Below are 19,219 nucleotides of genomic sequence, written 5' to 3'. Positions count from 1 at the left end.
ATATTTATTGTACAGTTACATTGATGCAGTAGAAAATGTTTCAGTTCAGCCCAGTGTTATATTACTTCAGGCCGCTAGAGGGCAGTAGTTTGGCTCATTGACAACATTTTATCTTGAGGATTTCAAATTTTGACTGGGATGAATTGATTATAAAAGGTCTGCTAATGTAAACGGGAAACAAAACATTTGACAAAAAGCTGCATATTTTATCTCATCTGATCAGGTATTGAAATGTGGAACGGATCCGAGTTGAAGTGCAAGGTAAAAAGACATCAGCACCAGTTTTATGATCACTTGATTCTTGGCTGAAAAAAACAAATAGACCAACAAAAAGGCTCAATGCTCGAGCATCGAGTGTGTCGTCTGTGCAAGCGTTGAAACAATGGTTAGTAAAGCTTTGTGTTCTTGGTTTCTCTTAACAGTCCAGGCCAATCTTATGACATGGGGAGCTGGGAAGAAAGATGTACTTCGTAATTTCTCCACAAGTATCCCCTTTACATTAATAAGTTTGTAGTAAATAACTGAGCCTCTATCTGTTCATATTTCCTTCTGTTGAACAATATTGCATTCAGTAAACGTGAACTATTGTCTGTAATAGGCCTCAACTATCTTGTCTAAGTTGCCAACTGACTAACGCTCAATTTATTTGCCAAAAGGGCGCATCTCAATAAATTAGTATATCAACAAAAGGTTTCTTAATGTAAAAAAATGTAATCCTGTGTATTTATCACATAGTGATATAAGCATTACTTTGTTAGTTTTGATGATTATGGCCAAAATTCAGTTTGTTAGAATACTATACGAAACCAATTCTATATGTGGAATAATAAAAATTACTTTTAATTGACATGTTATAGCTAATGCTATCATGTACAAGATAGCTGACTCATCTTTCTTCCTGCAGATAGTCACTGACCCCTCCATAACGAGACTGAAAAAGTTAATTGGTAAAGATGACCGCAATTATTTAAACTTTCTGAGAAGCTGGGGTTTAATGTTTTCATTCACTGTAAGCTATAGTCATCAAAATAAAAATAAATTGCTGAAAAATATAGGTCTCCGTGTGATAAATCTATATAGTATAAGTTTCACCTCTTGAGTTGAATTACTGAGATAAATTAATTTTCAGATGATGGTTTTTAAATTTACTGAGGTGCACCGGTACATGCTTTATCAGCATTTGTTCATCTAAGGGTTGGTTTAATTTTCACTAAAACGATATCTTCTGGACTGAAATATCAAAACATCTTAAATATGCATACTTTTTTTCTTACAAACATGCTTTTTAAATATTACAAACCCTTCAAACTCTCCAAAAACACATTTGCCCCTGCAAAATACTTAAATACTGCAATACGTTTTATGTTTTAGATGAGACATGAACAGCAGGTAAAGTTACATTCTACCAGCAAAAGCTTTATGAGGTTCTTATATAATAGCGCCACCTGCTGAGGAATGTCAGCACCTTCAGTTATACAATCTCAAGTATAAAAACATTTGTTCATTTTACAACATCTTATATTAACAGTGGCGATGAATGGAAGTCAAAAACTATGTTAATAAATAATTGCAAACAACCTTAAATGTAAACTGTTTTTCTTTTATCAGCTGTTTCACATTAAAATAAGTGCATAATATTTAAAGGAAAAAGATTATGACACAGTAGATTTTAAGAAATAAGTCCAGGTCAAACTTGTTATAAAAACCCTGAAATGATCTCCTAATCATATTTCCACTGGATAGTATAAAATAAATAAATATAAAAATCAACATGGCAGATGACAGAAGACTTGAACGGACAGTCTTGTTACTGGCCTCTCTGAGATGTGTTGTTCTGGAGCTGAAAACGGATTGCTTTGCTGTCTGTCAGAGTGCCTCTAGTTTTACATCCACAGGTTTTCTGATAAGGTTTTCATTTCCTTTCTGCATTCAATCCCTCCTGTGGTTGCCTCTGTGGGTTTCCTAATGTCTGACAGAGTAAAAGAAGGATGCAGAGATGCAGATGTACAGATCTTGTGGGTTCAGATGTTTGGGTTTCACCAGTTGGTTGGAGGCTGATTGAGTTCTGCGCAGCATGAATGGTCCAGTTCTGCACTGTCGCAGTCCGAGTCGTCGTACAGGCCCTAACAGATCAAACAAGCACAGATTCTCTGAATTAGCACATTTGAGTCTCACTGGGTAATGTAGTCAAAGATTACCTGTTTTTACACAATCAAGTCTAATAGTTACATTTTCTGACATGGGGTTCTGTTGAGGCAGTCGGTATCTTACCTGAAGTAGACAGAAGACAAAGTTGCCTCTGTCTAGAGTCGCGTGTCAAGCGCATTTTCATTTTAGGCTATATCATGATCACAAATGTCCTCAAAGGGCCAGCTGTGGGAAATATATTTAGAAACCTAACTAATAACAAACTTAAAATATTAATAACTAACTGTCTCTGGATCTGATGAGTACTTCTCAAAGTTAAATAATATTGAAGACCTTTTCACATTAATGTAATTTGGCAGCAAACAGACCCATTGAATAAAGTAGAACATTATTGAAAAGCCCACTTATTTTAGAAACTTAATCACTAAGTGAAACACATTATATAGATTAACTAAGCAGATGAATGTTATAAAGCCTTAATTTCAATTGTGACTATTTTCCACTTAGTTAAAGAAAACATGACATTTAAAATTAGAATGTTGCATCAGACCAATAAAAAAGTATTTTTAAAAACAGAAATGTGGCCTAAATGAAAAGTTCATTATTTTCAAAAGGTACATTCAGTCTGATAAATGAGACTGATCAAGACACATATTGCAATTCATTGACTATCACTTCTGATTAAAAACTGCTTTGATTGATAGACTAATACTAAAGAACACAACTATTGCCTTGAAGGTTTTATTTACGTCTCCCTCTAGACTCTAGAGTACCACATAAATACTTATGGCGGGCTGGTTTTGGGCCCCGGACCTTAAGTTTGACACATGTGGTCTAGAGAAATATAGAGAAGTTCTCACAGGGGGGAGTTATGCAAACAGCTTGTAGGACGGCACCATGTTTCCTGATTGGGTATGATCAACATATTGGGTATGGGAAACGACTGTTATCTAAACTTAATATAACCAAACACATACCCAGAGTTAACATGGGCTCCGGTCTTACTAGCTCTTTGATTAATTCCTTGGAGAGACCTAACCTCTGATTCTCCTAACACTAAAATACTCAAATTAACTCCATGTTGCTCTTGTTTAGATAAAGCAGAAATAATCCCTGCAGTCTGTAATTATGGCCTACCTCACAGTTATGTTCACTCAAAGCGAGCTGCGTCTTGACTTGTCGTACTTCAGCTTCCCTCTCAGACAGTCCATCAGAGCCCAGCTGGCTCGGGTCACAGGGGTCAGCTGGGATTTCTGAGCCCTGAGACAGCAAGTCGTCGCTTTTGTCATCCAGCCGCTCGTCCGTGTTGGTGCTGACCACGTCGGGTGTGCCGCTGTGGGAGTGGTCGGTGGTGTTTCCCTCCTCGCCGTCTGACACTGAGAGGTTTTCTAGGCTGAAGTTTGACAGCGACTGACATTTGGAGATGCTCACTGGCCGCCTGTGCAGAAATAGAAGAGACATATCCGGCATTAGAAACATTAACTTATAGTTAGGGGACAGACAAGTTAATGTGAGTTCCCGAAATAAATAAACATCACTATGAAATACAGTATGTGTGGCAAAAAAAAAAAAAACATTATCAAAATTTCAATCATTTTAAACAAAATGTTGGCCAACTGAAAAGTATGTCCATGTTGTACAGTTTATGCACTTAATACTTGGTCAGGCATCCTTATATGTTCTAAGACTAAAGCACTAATGTCCCAGCTAGAGAAACATATCCATATCTTTAACCGCACTGATTACTGCAACAGTTTCCTCACATGTCTGCCTAAAAACGTCAATCCTCCAGCTGCAGCTGATCCAGAACACTGCTGCTCGCATTCTCACTAAAACCAGGAAGATAGAGCACATAATCCCAGTTCTAAAAATCCTTACACCGGCTCCCTGTAGCTCAGAGAGTATACTTTAAAATATTTTTGTCAGTTTATAAATTACTGAATGGCTAGGACCAAAATACATTAGCGATCTGTTGTTTGTCATATTAACCTTCCAGATCATACAGATCTTCTAGTTCTAGTCTCCACTGCATCCCCAAGATCACAACCAAACATGAAGAAGCAGGATTCAGTTTTATGCTCCAATAACCTGGAACAAACTTCCAGAAAACTACAAAATTGTTGGAACACTGAGCTCTTTCAAGTCAAGGCTATAAAAATGCTTTTGCTTAGAGCTGCTTTTGATTAATAAGTGGAACATTGATTGATTATGTCTGTATTAAACCTTTTTATCACTTCTCTTAATTTTGCAACTATTCTGTAATGTTTTTATTTCTTTGTTTATTGCGTTGTGTTTTCTTTTTTTCATATAAAGCACTCTCAAGTGTATGGCTTATTTGCTTTCATGTAGTAAAAATGCACATCTTGGCTGTCATATTTTACTGATAAGACAGATAAAAATATTGCCATATTTGTTTTTGACAATGTGCTGGTTTAGCTGGTTTTCAAAAGTTATTTGGTGTTATTATTTTTAAATAACATATATAATTAGCACAAAAGTATCTTGATTCATGTTACGGTCAGCTCTAATGAGATGATACAGTCAACTGAGCAAAATGACAATTAAGAAAATTAAATTTCTAAATAATTGTTCGAGTCTTTGTAACTCTCACCGTCTCCTGGGCAGCTCCACCTCACTGTCCACTTCTCCCTCCTCTTCCTCTGAAGAAAGTCCACGTCTCTGTGGAGAAAAGCACCAACAAGGAGATATAGCTTAACACTATTCTGAATAATTTCATTGAAGATTTTTGAGATTTCTCATGAGAAAATACATTTTTGAAAAGAGAAACAGAAAAAAAAAGAAATATGGAAGTACAGCTTCTGTAAAAAAAATTCACTACCAGTAATCCACAGAGATCAAACATTCAAATCTTTTAAGCCTGTTGCTTAAATCAACTTGTGGTTCTACATTCTGTGCACTAAAAACATTAAGATATTGACTTCTGCCAGTCATTGTAGTAAAACCACTTTACAGTGACAGCTGCATGCTCGCATGCACTTTTAAATAAAATGCAAGAATCAGATTTGTAATCTGTTACTTTATTATTCTGAAGCATCTCCCTGTAGATTAGTTTCTGCTTTCTTTGTAAAAGTGATTCCAATGGGAGCAGCTAAAGCAGCGTTACCTGACTGCGTGTGACTGCCGCCCTGTACAGCAAGGCTGCAGGCGTGAGGCGGCGCTGACTTCTGGGTGAGCGTGTGATCACTGTCCCCTCCTCCTTGTCCTCCACTTCATGGGAGACCCGAGCATTCCCCAGGACAGACGCTCTCCCTGCAGCGGCCTCTCTTCCACACGGTGAATCTGGGCTGCTGGAGAATGGGATGGATGCTGCGTCTTCGCTGGGTGTGTCGCTCCGTGGGGGCGTCTCCACCAGGTCATCGCCCCCCACGCCCACATCTTGCCTGTCCCTCGGCCCCTCCGTTTCTCCGCTGTCTTCCAGCCCAGCGGAGGCGCTCTGACTGCCTGCTCTGTCCAGTCCAGGCCTTAGTTGCCCCCTCCTGCGGACCTCTGCCTCCAGGGTGGTTGAAATGAGATCGGGGCTGGAGGAGGACATCTTCTTTAGCAGCAGGTCATGCTGGAGGCCCCTGATTGCCGCGGTGGGGTCCAGACGGTGCTTGCTGCTGGGAACGGATGAGGTGGCGTTGATCATTGCTAGGGAGGAGGACAGAGTGGCTTTCAGCTGAGCCAGGTCGCTGCTGCTGCCCTTGCCGGCCTTCCTGTAGCGGGGCTTTCCTCGGCGAGAGCGGCCAGGGGAGGTGGAGCCTTTGTTGGGGATGGTGACCTGGGTCATAGATGAGTCCAGTTTGGGCAGGATGACTTCTGACTTCAGTAAATCTGGTCTGCAAACAGAAGAAACACGCTATGTTTATAAAAAGTTTGTCTTTTTATACTATAATTGCTTAAAGTTTTCCTTATCAGCGAAAGTTTTTGGTTATGCATTAACTCCTACTTTGGGTCTAAGGCTGTAGAAATAGCAGAACTTCTAATTTACTTCTTTTTAATAAATAAGCAAAAAAAAAAAAGAAAATATTATTTAATAGTTTTGAATTGATCTTGCAAAGAAAAATGCCTAAAAACCTTGCTTTGATGTGTAAAAAAAGAACCCTGTCATCTCAAATTCTGCAAACCCAGTATGCTTACTGACTGATTTGCTATTACCACAAACATAATGAGTTTGAACAAACTTTCATATATCATGTCCAGGTATGGAAAACAGTGTGCTTTGCTGTTTCACCTCTTGCTGTGTGAAGGTAGTTTCTGCGGTACGTTGCGTTTCTTCATGAGCTTCTCCATGGAGTTGGAGGAGGCCGACTGTCTGGAGCTGTGGTGCTTGAAGCAGCTGGGGTATTTTTTATCCAGTGACTGCTCCCTCCTGGCATTAGACATAAAGAACATCACTAGTTAGACACAAAATACGGTCTGGACTTCATGACAGACAATGTCCCTTTAGTAACAAATTTGCAGCACAAAACATCTACAATTAGTCCATTAATTTCTCAGTTTTAGGACAGGTTTATTTTTAAACAGAATGACCCCAATCACATACTGTATTTCATTAATGTAAATGTTTTAAAAGCCTGTCAAGAATAAAAATGAAGCAGCAAAGTTTCATACTTGAGAAGTTCCTTCTCTTTGATCTCCAGCTGCAGCATGATGGCGTTAAGCTCCATGTAGAGATTATTGGCTCGCTCCAGTTTCCTCTCGTAGTGCTCCCGGATGTCCAGTGCATGTCTGCATGTAGAGGAAAGCTCAATAACGTCCAGACACATGCACTGTGCACAACAACTACTGAGATGATGGGAGCTATATTTAAATCTGAGGATACAGAGTATGAATTTTTTAGATAACTTGAGATTGTTGTTTCTACTTTACATTCCAAATCTGTTAACTATAAAAATCATTCACAGAACTATTAATAATATAGGAAACAGATAGATATGTGTGTTAATTTTTCAATGCATATGCTAAAACAGGCAATATTAAGCAATAAAATCCAGGAAACGTACGACAAGATGCACATATTTTACAGTACTGATGAGGAGAATGTATGCTAAACTTAAATGTTAAATATAAGATATTTGTTTACGAGTCAGGTCCTAAACAACACATAATGTTTAAGATAAAACAATTCTGCAGCCATGCAATGCTTTTTACATTTATTTCGACAGACATGCCTTACTGGGATAGTTTGTGGAGCAACACAGTCATCAGAGTAAATTACTACATCCTTGTATCTTAATAATGATCTGAAGCTAATAGCATGGCAATTTCAAGGCTTTGAAAAATAATATCAGTGCAGCTGAATAGAAATACACGCTACAGTTGACAGCACAATTTTCTTTGCAATTCTAACCTGAGTTCTTCTCTGCGTCGTTTGATGAGTTCCTCATCCAGTCTGTGAAGACATGTCCCCTCTGACTTAATCTTCTCAAAGTTATGTCTCACCTCGTCTCTCCACTCCGCCTGGAGAAACACAGAACGAAATACCGTCAGGAGAAAGTGTTAATGACCCGGAGCGACTGCACACTTTGAAGTGTCAAACATCAAATTTGTCTATGTGATGACGAGTCTTTGTTAGCAGGTTTTCACTACAAAGAGAGAAATAAGCCAACGAAAAGTTCAACGACATGAGCATGTATCAGTATATGCAGCACAAGTATACGGTACGTGGTGAAGGATGTAAAATCATACCAAATTAACAAATAAAACTATATAATCGTAATGGTGATGTGCATGTGGACACAGCAGGAAACCATTTATCCCTTTCATACATGTTTTTAAACTCCTTCACCTTTCCAAACATGGAGTATTTTGTCAGTTCTCTCGTTTGCACTGCGATAATTAACTGCGACTCAAGTTCACGGTGCTAATATTAACATAAAATGACACCAACACCACAAGACATCTTCTTTGCACCTTGATTTAGATGGAGAAATGCTTTCAATTTACAGAGCAATTAGCATTTTTTTTTTTTGTCACTGAAACCAAACCCATTAAGCCGTCAGATAAAAATCAATACCCAAAGAGCGAAACCAAACGTACACTGACGTGACGTGGATCTTTTAAAAGAAAAGAAAAGAAATGCGGCATGGGCATGTTCTTGTGTGCGGCAGAGCATGACAACTGTTATCTGATACCTGTCATAGCAGAGAACTAAGTAAGTCAGATTTATGAGCGCATGGAGGCACATGCATGTGTATTAGACTCGCGCACGAAAGATGCTCTTCTTATTAACCTAATGGACTCTGTGCGCACTCTTCTATGTCTCCAGTCCCCTCTTTTTTCCACTCTCTTTTCTCTGCTCTCTACCATTAAGGCAATCAATACACTCTGGCAGCAAATACTTCTTTCTAATGTCACAAGAAAAATCCATTATGGGGCAGAGAAGAGGAAAAAACTGGGCAGGGATTCAACCGGGAGAAGGGGGCAGGGAGAAATAAAGGATCAAGGATAAGTGGACAGAGTGATGGAGGTTTACGTTTCGCATGAAGAGATTCAACCAGATAAGATGAGTTATAAATAGATATGCACAAAGACATATTTTCCACACAATTATACCTCCATACTCCATCTCTTTGGTCTAGCACATTTGTACTATGCCTCCATCCCCCACCCAGACACAGGTAGACACATAGCGTCCTTCCCCATCACACTCAATATGAAGAAAAGGTTCTTTCCTTGACCCGTGAACTGAAGCTTGAATAAAAGACCACAAATCAGCAGAAGCATGTGACACGGAAAGAAAAAGGGAGGAAAAAAAGAAGCAAGCAACAATAATGCAGTGTGATTGAAAGGACAGGTATTATTAGTGGGCTCCCTGGAGACCTGGGGCTCGGGTGCAGCTGTGTACTTGCCACTGCATATGGTTACTGCAGTGGACTGGAAAAAAAATGGTGGCAGCTTGTCAGCAAAATGAGAATTAGTGATGTTGGCAGGGGAGACATACAGACCTCATGTGCACTTCACTAAACGGTCATTTATTTCTCAATCTAACTTAATGAATAGATTTCCTGTAAATAAATTTATGAAATGTATTTTATAAAAGTTGGCTTAATCCTCCGTCTTCATCTGATTTTCCATCAACATAAATTATCACACCAGTTTTTGCAGGGAATAAGTATTTATTTCCTTAAGGATTTGTTTTACGTTTTTTTCTTTGTCTATTGCAACTAAACGTTTCAGATCAAATGAAATTTAATATTAGATAACCTGAATAAATACAGAAATACCTGATTGGGCGAGAGGCACCATTAGTTTCTAACAATTACTTTGTAAAAGAAAAAAAAAAAAGCTTTCCATGACGGTGTGAAAATAAAAATGCCAACTAGTAAAATCATTTATTATCTGTGATTAACAAGATTTTTGACTTAATTTCAGCAGCCAAACCTATATAGTCAAGAATCACATAACTAGAACCTGTGTGACAACATCACCATCCCCATATACATGGGGATGATAATGATAAAATAGTATAAAAAATATCTATCTATCTATCTATCTATCTATCTATCTATCTATCTATCTATCTATCTATCTATCTATCTATCTATCTATCTATCTATCTATCTATCTATCTATATATATATATATATATATATATATATATATATATATATATATATATATATATATATATATATATATAAATAAAAAAACCTGGACCGGGTAGGTTTTGATAACTTTTTTTTAGGAGAAATCATCTCTAAAACTCCGTTCTGCATATATTTAGATTGTCGCTGTTTGTCATCGCATGTTTTTGTGAAGCACTTTAATAATCTTGAACATTTAAGAGTGACAAGAAAGCAAAAACTGAAAAAAAAAAAATGAAATGAAGTTACATTTGAATGTATGACTCTTCTGTTTTCTCATGCTACACTTATCTTACCTGAGACTGAAAATAGGTTTCTTGTGGAGTAGACAGTATGTCTGCAGAGGCAATATCAAGATGTAGGAGGATTTGTCGAAATGAAGGTCTGTTTCTTGGCTTGCAGTTCCTGTAAAAAAAAAGGGTAAATTAAAATTTTACTACCCGCCTGCTTAAATGACTTCTTTGATGTTTTTTTTGTTTTTTTTTATCTCTTCATCTTCCTCACCAGCATTGCTTCAGGAGTAGCTTGAAGCTGTCTGGACAGCTATCGGGCACAGGCAGCTGCAGGCTGTTGTTTCCCACTCCCCAGATGATAGCGGAGGAGTCCACGTCCTTGTAGGGCACCTCCCCCGTCAGCATCTCCCAGAGCACAACGCCAAATGACCTTCAAAAAAAAAAAAATGGGACACAGCTTCTTTCAGACACACGGAAGTTACTGATGTAGGCTGAAGAGACGAAAGTAAACCAGAAAGGAGACTGTGTCAGATTTTTAGCAAAGTCAAATTGTATGCTTTCTATTAATTTTAGAACAATAATATATAACAGAATAATACAAACAACATGTTCAACTTTTTTAAGATTATGAAGATAGTAGACTCAAGTAGGCAAAAAAATAGGGATGTCTTCACTTAGACTTATGTTTTAATGTAAGAACACAACAACAGGCCTATAGGGATGGTAACTACAGAAATTGCTCTAAGTGACTCCTCCTGGTTTTCATGTGCCGTATCCAAGGTGCCAGTTGCATCACATGTAATAATGCATGTGTATTTTTAGCATCCCTTCAGCCCCACACTTATTATTCTTCTTGGTGTCACGCATGAAAAGAAGACCGTTAAGAACAGATGATTTGGATCAAAACTCAACATTTGTTCTGAGAGTTTTAATAAAAGTGTATAAATGCACTCATATCATTGTCAAAACACAAAAAAAAAATATTTAAAAAGCAGCATGATTTGTTTGCCCTATTTCACATCAAACAGAGGAAATGTGAAATAACACTAAAGTATATTATCATTACCATTTTACTGTTACACTGAGTTCTGAAATTCTACAATCAGATTCCCTATAGAACCATGTTTTCATGCAAACACTGACTGCTTTTTTTGTTATAAAAACAAAGTAAAATACAAAAGGAATCACAAGACTGAGATATAATACCAACTGTTTTATAGCCTTTGGCTACATCTTGAGGAAGCACCAGCTGTGGTTACTGCAAGCGCCATTTTATCTGAAACAGGCCACAGCCATGATTTATGATTTGGAATAGATTTATCACTGTTCTAATTTAACTCTTAAAGAAAAAAATACTGTGATTAAAATAGTAAGTAATTATGAATCAGTGTGAATCCCATGCACAATACATTTCTAAGGGTTAGGGCATCAACATTACTTCTATGGAGCAGGGAGACAGCAAAAGGAAACAGCTTTTCAGCTGTAAAACACTGAGATTTCCAGGAGCACACTTGAAGACAAAGGAATTGGAGGATGCCTGACAAATGTTGTGTTATACAAATATATAATTTAAAAACACAGATGTTAATATTTTCCACATAAACAAATGCTTAATTCCAGAACATCCATGGCAAGGTTTGGTTGTCCAAATATACCATATTTTATCTGGTACTTTTGAGGAAAATATCAAAATTAGATCCTTACATCAAACATTATAATGTGTCGTTTGATGCATGCTAAATATTTTTTTTCTCCCAATCTATTGCATTTGTGTTACTTTCTTAGTGGCAATAAAATGCTTGAAGTTGTTCAACAGTTTATTTGGGGTTTACTATTTCATTTTTAATTAACTAGTTCAATTTGAATATATATATTTTTTCTTTTAATTAAATTTATTACATTTCCCCCACTGCTCCTCTGTATTAATGCAACAAAAACAAAATGTGTTCAACATCTGACAAAGCTTAACCTTTCTTACTCTTTTTGTGCTATGGATGCATTTCAAGTGATTTAAATAGGTTTAAGCAAAAATGTACACGACACACACAGGCTTTGCTTTCTTTTTGCATCAAAAGCTTTTTAATCCTATTTTCACGTCCCAGCTAATGCACTGCTGGCCGAGGGCCAACCCATCCAAAGGCTTGGAAGGTTATTCCAGCCTCTCCTGAGCACTGCAGCATCTGGCAGATCAATTATTAAATTAGCTGGCGTTCCTTTCAGGATGGAGAGGAAGACTGATGGAGGGATTGTAGTAAAGGAGAAAAAGGGAGGTAGAAAATGTAGCAAGCTGGGGGGGATTGAAGCTTAGCATAGGGAAACCCATCAGATACGGCAGAGACCCTATAGAGTTTCATGTAATGAGATATTATACATCATATTGAATAGATTTTCTAGAAATAGGATCCTTTGCGCTGCACTGTGGTAGACTACAGCTAATGAGATTCTATGCTGATTTGGTGGCTGAAAAGACAAATCATCTGGGAAATTTTTTAAGGGCTCACAAAGAGGAAAAGCACAGTTCAAGAGGGTCATGACACCTACCAAATATCCACCTTCTCTGAAACGGGTTCATTGCGGATGACCTCGGGAGCCATCCAGGCCACAGTCCCAGCAAAAGACATCTTCGTGCTCTTGTCATTAAGCTCCTTGGACGTTCCAAAATCTGAGATCTTCACTGCATCATCATAGGTGATGAGCATGCTGGAACACAATACTTATGTTTTATTAAAACCGACTACATCACACATTCAAACATTGAATTAACATGATCATTTCTGAGAGTTTGAATATTTTTTTCAAATAGATTTCTGCCTTTGCTGCATGTTGACAACTAAATATCGAGCTTTTATGTGTGTTCATGGTACTTTTTCACATTAAATTTACAGTGTTCCAGTCAAACAACTTTTTATTTTTTTAAAAGCAAACTCACTTAGGTGACTTGAGGTCTCTGTGGATGATCTTGTGGAGATGAAGGTAGTTCATTCCCCCGGCGATGCCCATGGCCCAGTCCATGAGCAGGGACGGGGTGATCTTCCTGCCCGCTCTCAGGACTTCGTACAGCTGTCCTTGAGCACAGTACTCCATAATGATACAGTAACAAGGGGCCTGAGTACAAATACCTCTGAAAAAGTAGAACGAAAGTGGTTGTTAAAGACAATGTCTGCACTAAAATTGAATTAGTTATGCTCCCATCTTGTAGACACCTAAAGCAAGTAAATAAGAAAACAAACACTTATGTAAGTGATATGCTACAGTAAATATATATTCTAAATAAATATACTGCATGGTATATAAATCATCTAATAATTTCAGTCAGAAGTCTGCCTTTTCTGGTTCTAAAAAACCCACAAAATCATGTCAACCTACTTGAAAGTGATTATGTTGGGATGCTTGAGTTTCCTCAGGTGCTTGATATCAGTCTCTTTGATGTTTCGTACTTTTTTCACAGCCACTTCCTGTCCGTGGAGTTTCCCCAGAAAAACAGCACCCTGGGCTCCGCTGCCCACCCACTGTAGGTCCGAAATCTCCTCAAACGGGACTTCCCACTCCTCTGAAGCAACAGAAAGATAAAGCAAAAGCTCTCGGTGAGTTTACCTGGTGAGGTAGCAGCATGTAAGCTAAAATTACGACATGCTGAATGTACTGACCTCCACTGACTGCATATCAGTGTTACTGGAATGATGAAACACTGAAGCAACACCGTGTCTGTGAATCCTCGTTCTATTCTTAGTGAGTCTTAATGCAGTTTAATAAGGCCAAGAAGAAGATCTTACACTGTTGGTAAGAGTTTAGCAATACTCAGTCTTTCTGGAAAGCAACATTGCTTTGACATTTAAAAATCTAAGCGTCTATGTCAGTGCCATATCAGTGGCAAGAAAAAGCAAATGCAAATCAAATGCAGCAGCCTTTTGTTCACTAAATATATTTACAATATGACAAGAAATTTGCTCCAGATATTGTCAGCGACATAAGTAACCCACATGTGCAAAGAAATAAATGAGCAAGTCCATAAATTATGTGCCATAAATAGAGCAAGTGCTGAACACACGTTGTTTAATCTAAATGACAGCCTGCAAAAAGCTTTCTCATTGTTAAAGTATCACGCAGGGAAAGTCAGTTTTATCTGTTTTGTAACATTCACACATAAGGGAGTTTAAAGTGCTTCAGATATAAACAAAGAAACACTGACAAGACAAGAAAATACACCAATTGCATAAGCATGAAATACACAAGCGTGAGATTCAGAAAGGTCTGGTGAGAATCAGCCAAATATAAACTCTCTGGAAATGGCACTGCATATCATATCAAATAAATCAACAGCGTCTTGGAGATGGGAACATCATGGGGTGGGAGTGATTTTTAGTATGGCTCTGGCAGGCTTCATACAAATGAACAAAGGAAAAATTGATAAATTAGTGAGAGTTGATGCGAATCTGATGTAAAATAGGAGTGGGTTTACAGAAAGACATTGAACCTCACACACACACACACAGCCCAGGCAACTCTCAGATTGTGTGAGAGTGAAAAAAAAGACTGTATTCTATATAAAAACCTATTTTTATGTGGAATAAAAATGTATTCTATATAAAGATCTGAAAATCAGAGTGCATAGAAGAACCTTCAACATTTGAAGACAGTTTGAAGGTTGGCACTAAAATCACACCTGTAATGGTTCAGCACTTATTCCCCTGTCATTCCACTTTATTATTAAACTTAATTTGTGACATAACTTGATTTTGATTTATTTGTTTGTGTGACTTGGTGTGACTTTCATTTCAGTCCTCTCATTACAATAGTATGTAATGTCTGATCATTATTAGCATCATAGCTATTAACACAAACGTGCGATTCTTTATTGAACAGTAAAAGAGGTCAGTTCCTTAATAAATACAGAGGCTGAAAATTGAGGAAAGTTTTGATTGAAAAAAATACCTTGATGGAGTGAAACTTGTAAAAATGACAGGAAGCCTAAACAACACATGACCTCAGCTGATATCTTCATGCACCTCCTAACCTGCGATTCGGGTGTGCGAGAAGGCCGACAGACAGAAGCTCTAATCTCTTGTGGGTAATTCTCCCTCAGCCTCCTAAATCCTGCTTAGTGCCATTGTGGGGCTGACGCGAAACAGGGGTCCGACAACTCAGAAGGGGTTTGGAGGAAGGAGAGGATTTGAGAGGCTAATGGCTGGTTGTAGGGTGAATAGAGAGGTGGAGAAGTCTTACTGGTGTTGGTAAGTAAGGAGACAGTTAGCAGGAAAAGGGGGAATTCCCCACGGTACTGCAGGGGTCTGGGCTAATATACGGAAGACATACAACCCGTTCGCTCCGCTGCTGTTCTTAACCCGGGGAGAACAGCAGCATAGTGAGCTGTACTGAGACACATTTATCATATTAATGAGGATGATATGAATGATTAATGCCCAGCAGTGATCGATAGAGGGCTCCGCCTCTAATGAGGGTCTCAGATTTTTTTGTAGTAAAGACATCAATCCAGATCTGAAACGTTTCCAAATCAGCTCGGCTTTGATTTGGTACTCCTCCATCTCTATGATCGGTAAAAAGAATATAGGATTGGGCTTAAAAGTTTTATCACAATATTTTGTGGTACTGTGGTGGTGATGATAAAAGTGGCGATAAAATCTATTTATTGCTCCTTTTTAAGGTAACTGTATGGCTGTGACTAAATAGCACAACAATCACAGCCCCACAAACAAAAATACTGCCCTTGAAAAACATTCCCATTTGTAATATACCGGTTTATGACTCCAGTCTCATAAAAAGTGTGATTCAACTTCTGCTCAGAGTCATTGCATTTCATTATATATTTTAAATTTATTGATATTTATTGATGCTCTCGTTGAGCAGACAGTGGAAAAAATAGCAAAATTAACAGTCCCAACAATACGGACAGTTTTGGGATCATTAATTGAAATTCAATGAAACAACAATGAATCAAAATTCATATCATGATAAGAAATGTATCACAATAAATGATAAGTGATAAACGATATGATAAATGCCCACCCCTAAGAGGATTCTCATTTTTTTCTCATTTTCATGGCAAAATGCAATTAATTACATACAAAGGCTGAAAATAAGGACTTGTTACAAGTTGGGAAGCGGCTCAGTTGTATAAGCTACTCTTTATTGTAGAGAAGAGGAGAGCATCGAAGTGCAGATGGGCTGGGAGCAATAACAGAGGGATGAAAAGGAGAGACAATGAGAGACAGAAGGAGGGGAGATGAGGGGAGATGAGGGGAGACACTGGAGTCAATGGGTGATAAAACATTAGAAGGCAATACAGTGAAGGTGCCAGCTCCATCTCTGATGTGAGCTGCAGTATTTTTCTATCACATTCTGCATGTTATCTAACTTAAAATGCTAATATCAGTGTTTCTGCTTGCAAACGAGCTTCTCTGTGTGCGTGCATCTGTCCCCGTGCGTGCGTGTCAGGTTTGCGTTAATAGAGATGAGAGGTGCGGGGTCAGAGCGTGGCCATGCATAATTCATGAGGCAGATTTGGCAGAGGAGTCTCTGGGGAGTCCTGTGCTTTTGTAGTGGCTGCAGACATAAACAACACAGCGTCACGGGGAGCGGGTTTCACTGAGGGGGTGGGTGGTGCTAGAGGGAGGTGGGCACGAGCAGGCAAATGGATGGGGTGGGATGGTGGGGGGCTTGGGGGGTATCAGGGGAGAATGAGCACGCTGCAGCTTTGATAGAGTCTCCTGATCTAGATGCATCTCACTCCTGTCAGGGAGAGTGTTTATTTACAACATGGCCTTTGTGGGAGTCATTTTTCTACCCACTGCTTAATGTAATTAAACTGGGAGATAAGATCATTTAATTAGCATATCAAGGCTAAACTGGAAAATTTAATTGGGGAAAGTGGCTGCTTTCATAGTCAGAATTGAAGCCACCATTGACCCTGAAGTTTATAGAAGATAGTTCACTTTACACACAGAAACAGACTTACCGTCCAGAACGTGTTTGTGCTCTGTAGAGTAAGCTTTGCCAATCATAGTCCAGACAGGCCGCAGGCACCCAAACAGTCCCTCCAGAAACCCTCCTCCCCCTCCCGTGGACTGGCACTGCAACCTGGCGTCGTCCGCCTGGCTCCTGACCACAGGGCGGTCCGGATCCTGTCCCTCTCCCTCTGTCCTTCCACTGCTCCCCTCATGCTCGTGGAGTTTCAGCACACTGTTGGCAAAGTGCTCCTGTTGTTCTTCGCCAGGTGTCTGATTGTGCCCGGGGGTCTTCCCCTCTCCTCTTTCTCCTCCTCCCCCAGGCTCCACAGCAGCCCCGGTGTCTATGGAGAGGACGTTCCGGAGGACGCACTGGGTCGGGGTCAGGTCCATTTCTGGAGTGCAGGGAGTCTCGGCATCGAGCCGGCGAAAGGATGGCGGGTCAGAGATGGGTGTGTTGAAGCCAGACAGGGAGGGGGAGGAGGCACGGGGTTCATGAATGAGCGCCATCAAAAAGACCGGAGCAATGGAAGCTTTAAAGAGACCAAAAAGATAGAAATAAACATTACAAAATTAGATAAAATGATTTGCACTTAGTGGCCCTGATATGATTACTAAACTATCATAAACTGCAAAGAATTAATTTCAAAGTTTCTCTTCCTGCCAAGATCAGGAACTTCATACATCACAAACTGTGTGAAACACACACAGATTAAATATGACAACACAAAACGTCTCACATTTCTCACACTGAACAGGTGAGAATCTGTCAAACACAGGAAGAAAGAGAGAATTATCTCTCTCCTACGTCAATCAAACTGAGTTATAACATTCAGACATGGAGAGACTGCTAAACACATTAGGTATGTTAAATGCTCCAAAATTAATTCAGTTTCTAGTACAGTAAATTTCACACTGAAATTTTGAGAAAAAGCCAACCTGTAATTCATTTATTCATGAGGGGAAGTTCTAATTAGTTATTAAATACTTTCTGTTTGCCATTAGGTTGAACAAGGACTCATGATTTTTATGTGTGTATCTGTGCCTCTAGATACTCGTTCTTTATTATTCTGTACACTGGGAATTTCCCCACTAGGTAAGGATTATTCTATTCTATTCTATTCGATTCGATTCTATTCGATTCTTTTCTATTCTATTCTATTCTATTCTATTCTACTGAGGATGTAAAGAAATCTAAAAACGTTAGAAAACTCCAGGGACATCTTGAGGCACACTGTGTAGTAACATTAAAATGGATCATTGTTGGGCATTCAGCTGGATAATGATAGCTCTCAGAAAGAAAAAAAAAAACTTTCTCAGTCTGAAGAGCTAAATCCTATAGCACATTTGTGGAGTAAATTGAAAATATAAGACACAAGAAAGCAGTAAGACTCTGAGTTATCAAAACATTAACAGTTGGAGTATTGGTGATTTTATTCAAAATAATTAATTAAATCAGAGGCTATATCAAAGGCTAAACAACTTTTGAGGGGTTTTTTTAGCATTAAAAATGTGAAATGTAAATTTTTACCAGGAGTGGCAACAAATTTAACAGCCTGTGTTGGTCATAGTTTACCGAATAAAAGATGTGACAACAGGTTCAGGTAATAAAGAACAAAATGGCATCTTTCTGCCCCATAATCTAACGGCGCCTCTGCAATCAAGAGCACAATAAATAACAAAAATATCTCTTTTTTAATTGAACCGACAACTGTTTACCCCCCAACATCATAGTAAACACAACAGTTGGTTGTTTACATAAAGCAGAATCACTTGTGTATTGAAATGATAAGCAAAGTTCATTGAATTCAGCCTGCTTCTTCAAAGCTCTAGGTATCTCCAAGGACAACGGCACCTACTCGCTAAGCAAGGAAAGGAAATGTATTATTTCTTGTGAGAGGCTTTTGAAGCATTTCCAAGCTGGAAGTGCTTTCACTGATGAAGAGGACAAAGAAGAAACAGATTTTTACCAGTTTGTCTAATTAATTACACCAACTAAAATCCATGACAGTTTGCTGTGTATTAAAACAAAGGGTCGGTATTGTTTTAGGGAACACCAAGCTTGGAGAAGATCAGTTTCTATATCAGAGACATTTGAAAGAAAGTGCACACAGTTATTTTTCAACCAAAGATTCAGAATTCTTTTTTTTTTTACAATATAGTAGTAGATTAAGTCTGTTAGTCATGTGTGATAACATCATAATGTACCTTTTATCTGATGCATAAGCTGTCAGCAGGCTGTCTGCATCCCATAGCTGCAATTATCATTCTTAATTCCTATATTAGT

The 19,219-nt window shown here is 38.5% G+C and overlaps 1 protein-coding gene across 1 annotated transcript; it reads right to left on the bottom strand.

Annotated features, from left to right (window-relative positions):
* Positions 1–1,481: 1,481 nt before the first annotated feature.
* LOC106928535 (mitogen-activated protein kinase kinase kinase 12) lies at positions 1,482–17,517 on the bottom strand. The gene is made up of 13 exons (XM_015004851.2): positions 16,944–17,517; positions 13,337–13,520; positions 12,900–13,091; positions 12,512–12,670; positions 10,242–10,400; positions 10,034–10,142; positions 7,502–7,611; positions 6,763–6,879; positions 6,383–6,520; positions 5,273–5,987; positions 4,760–4,827; positions 3,286–3,586; positions 1,482–2,123 (listed from the first exon to the last, which is right to left on the bottom strand). The coding sequence occupies exons 1-13, from the start codon at positions 17,440–17,442 to the stop codon at positions 2,037–2,039; spliced, it is 2,838 nt and encodes a 945-aa protein (XP_014860337.2). The 5' UTR covers positions 17,443–17,517; the 3' UTR covers positions 1,482–2,036.
* Positions 17,518–19,219: the final 1,702 nt, after the last annotated feature.

The sequence above is a fragment of the Poecilia mexicana genome, unplaced genomic scaffold (assembly GCF_051168715.1).
Source record: "Poecilia mexicana isolate PSO_F unplaced genomic scaffold, ASM5116871v1 scaffold_5, whole genome shotgun sequence".
Classification (NCBI taxonomy): domain Eukaryota; kingdom Metazoa; phylum Chordata; class Actinopteri; order Cyprinodontiformes; family Poeciliidae; genus Poecilia; species Poecilia mexicana.
Note: the sequence above shows the minus strand (reverse complement) of the source record. Positions and strands in the feature narration are given on the sequence as shown.

Coding starts and splice junctions, on each gene's coding strand:
- LOC106928535 (XM_015004851.2), bottom strand. CDS start 17,442: ATGGCGCTCATTCATGAACCCCGTGCCTCCTCCCCCTCCCTGTCTGGC. Junction 6,880..7,501: donor CGACGCAGAGAAGAACTCAG/GTTAGAATTGCA, acceptor CTCTACATGCAG/ACATGCACTGGACATCCGGG. Junction 5,988..6,382: donor CTACCTTCACACAGCAAGAG/GTGAAACAGCAA, acceptor TTCTGTTTGCAG/ACCAGATTTACTGAAGTCAG.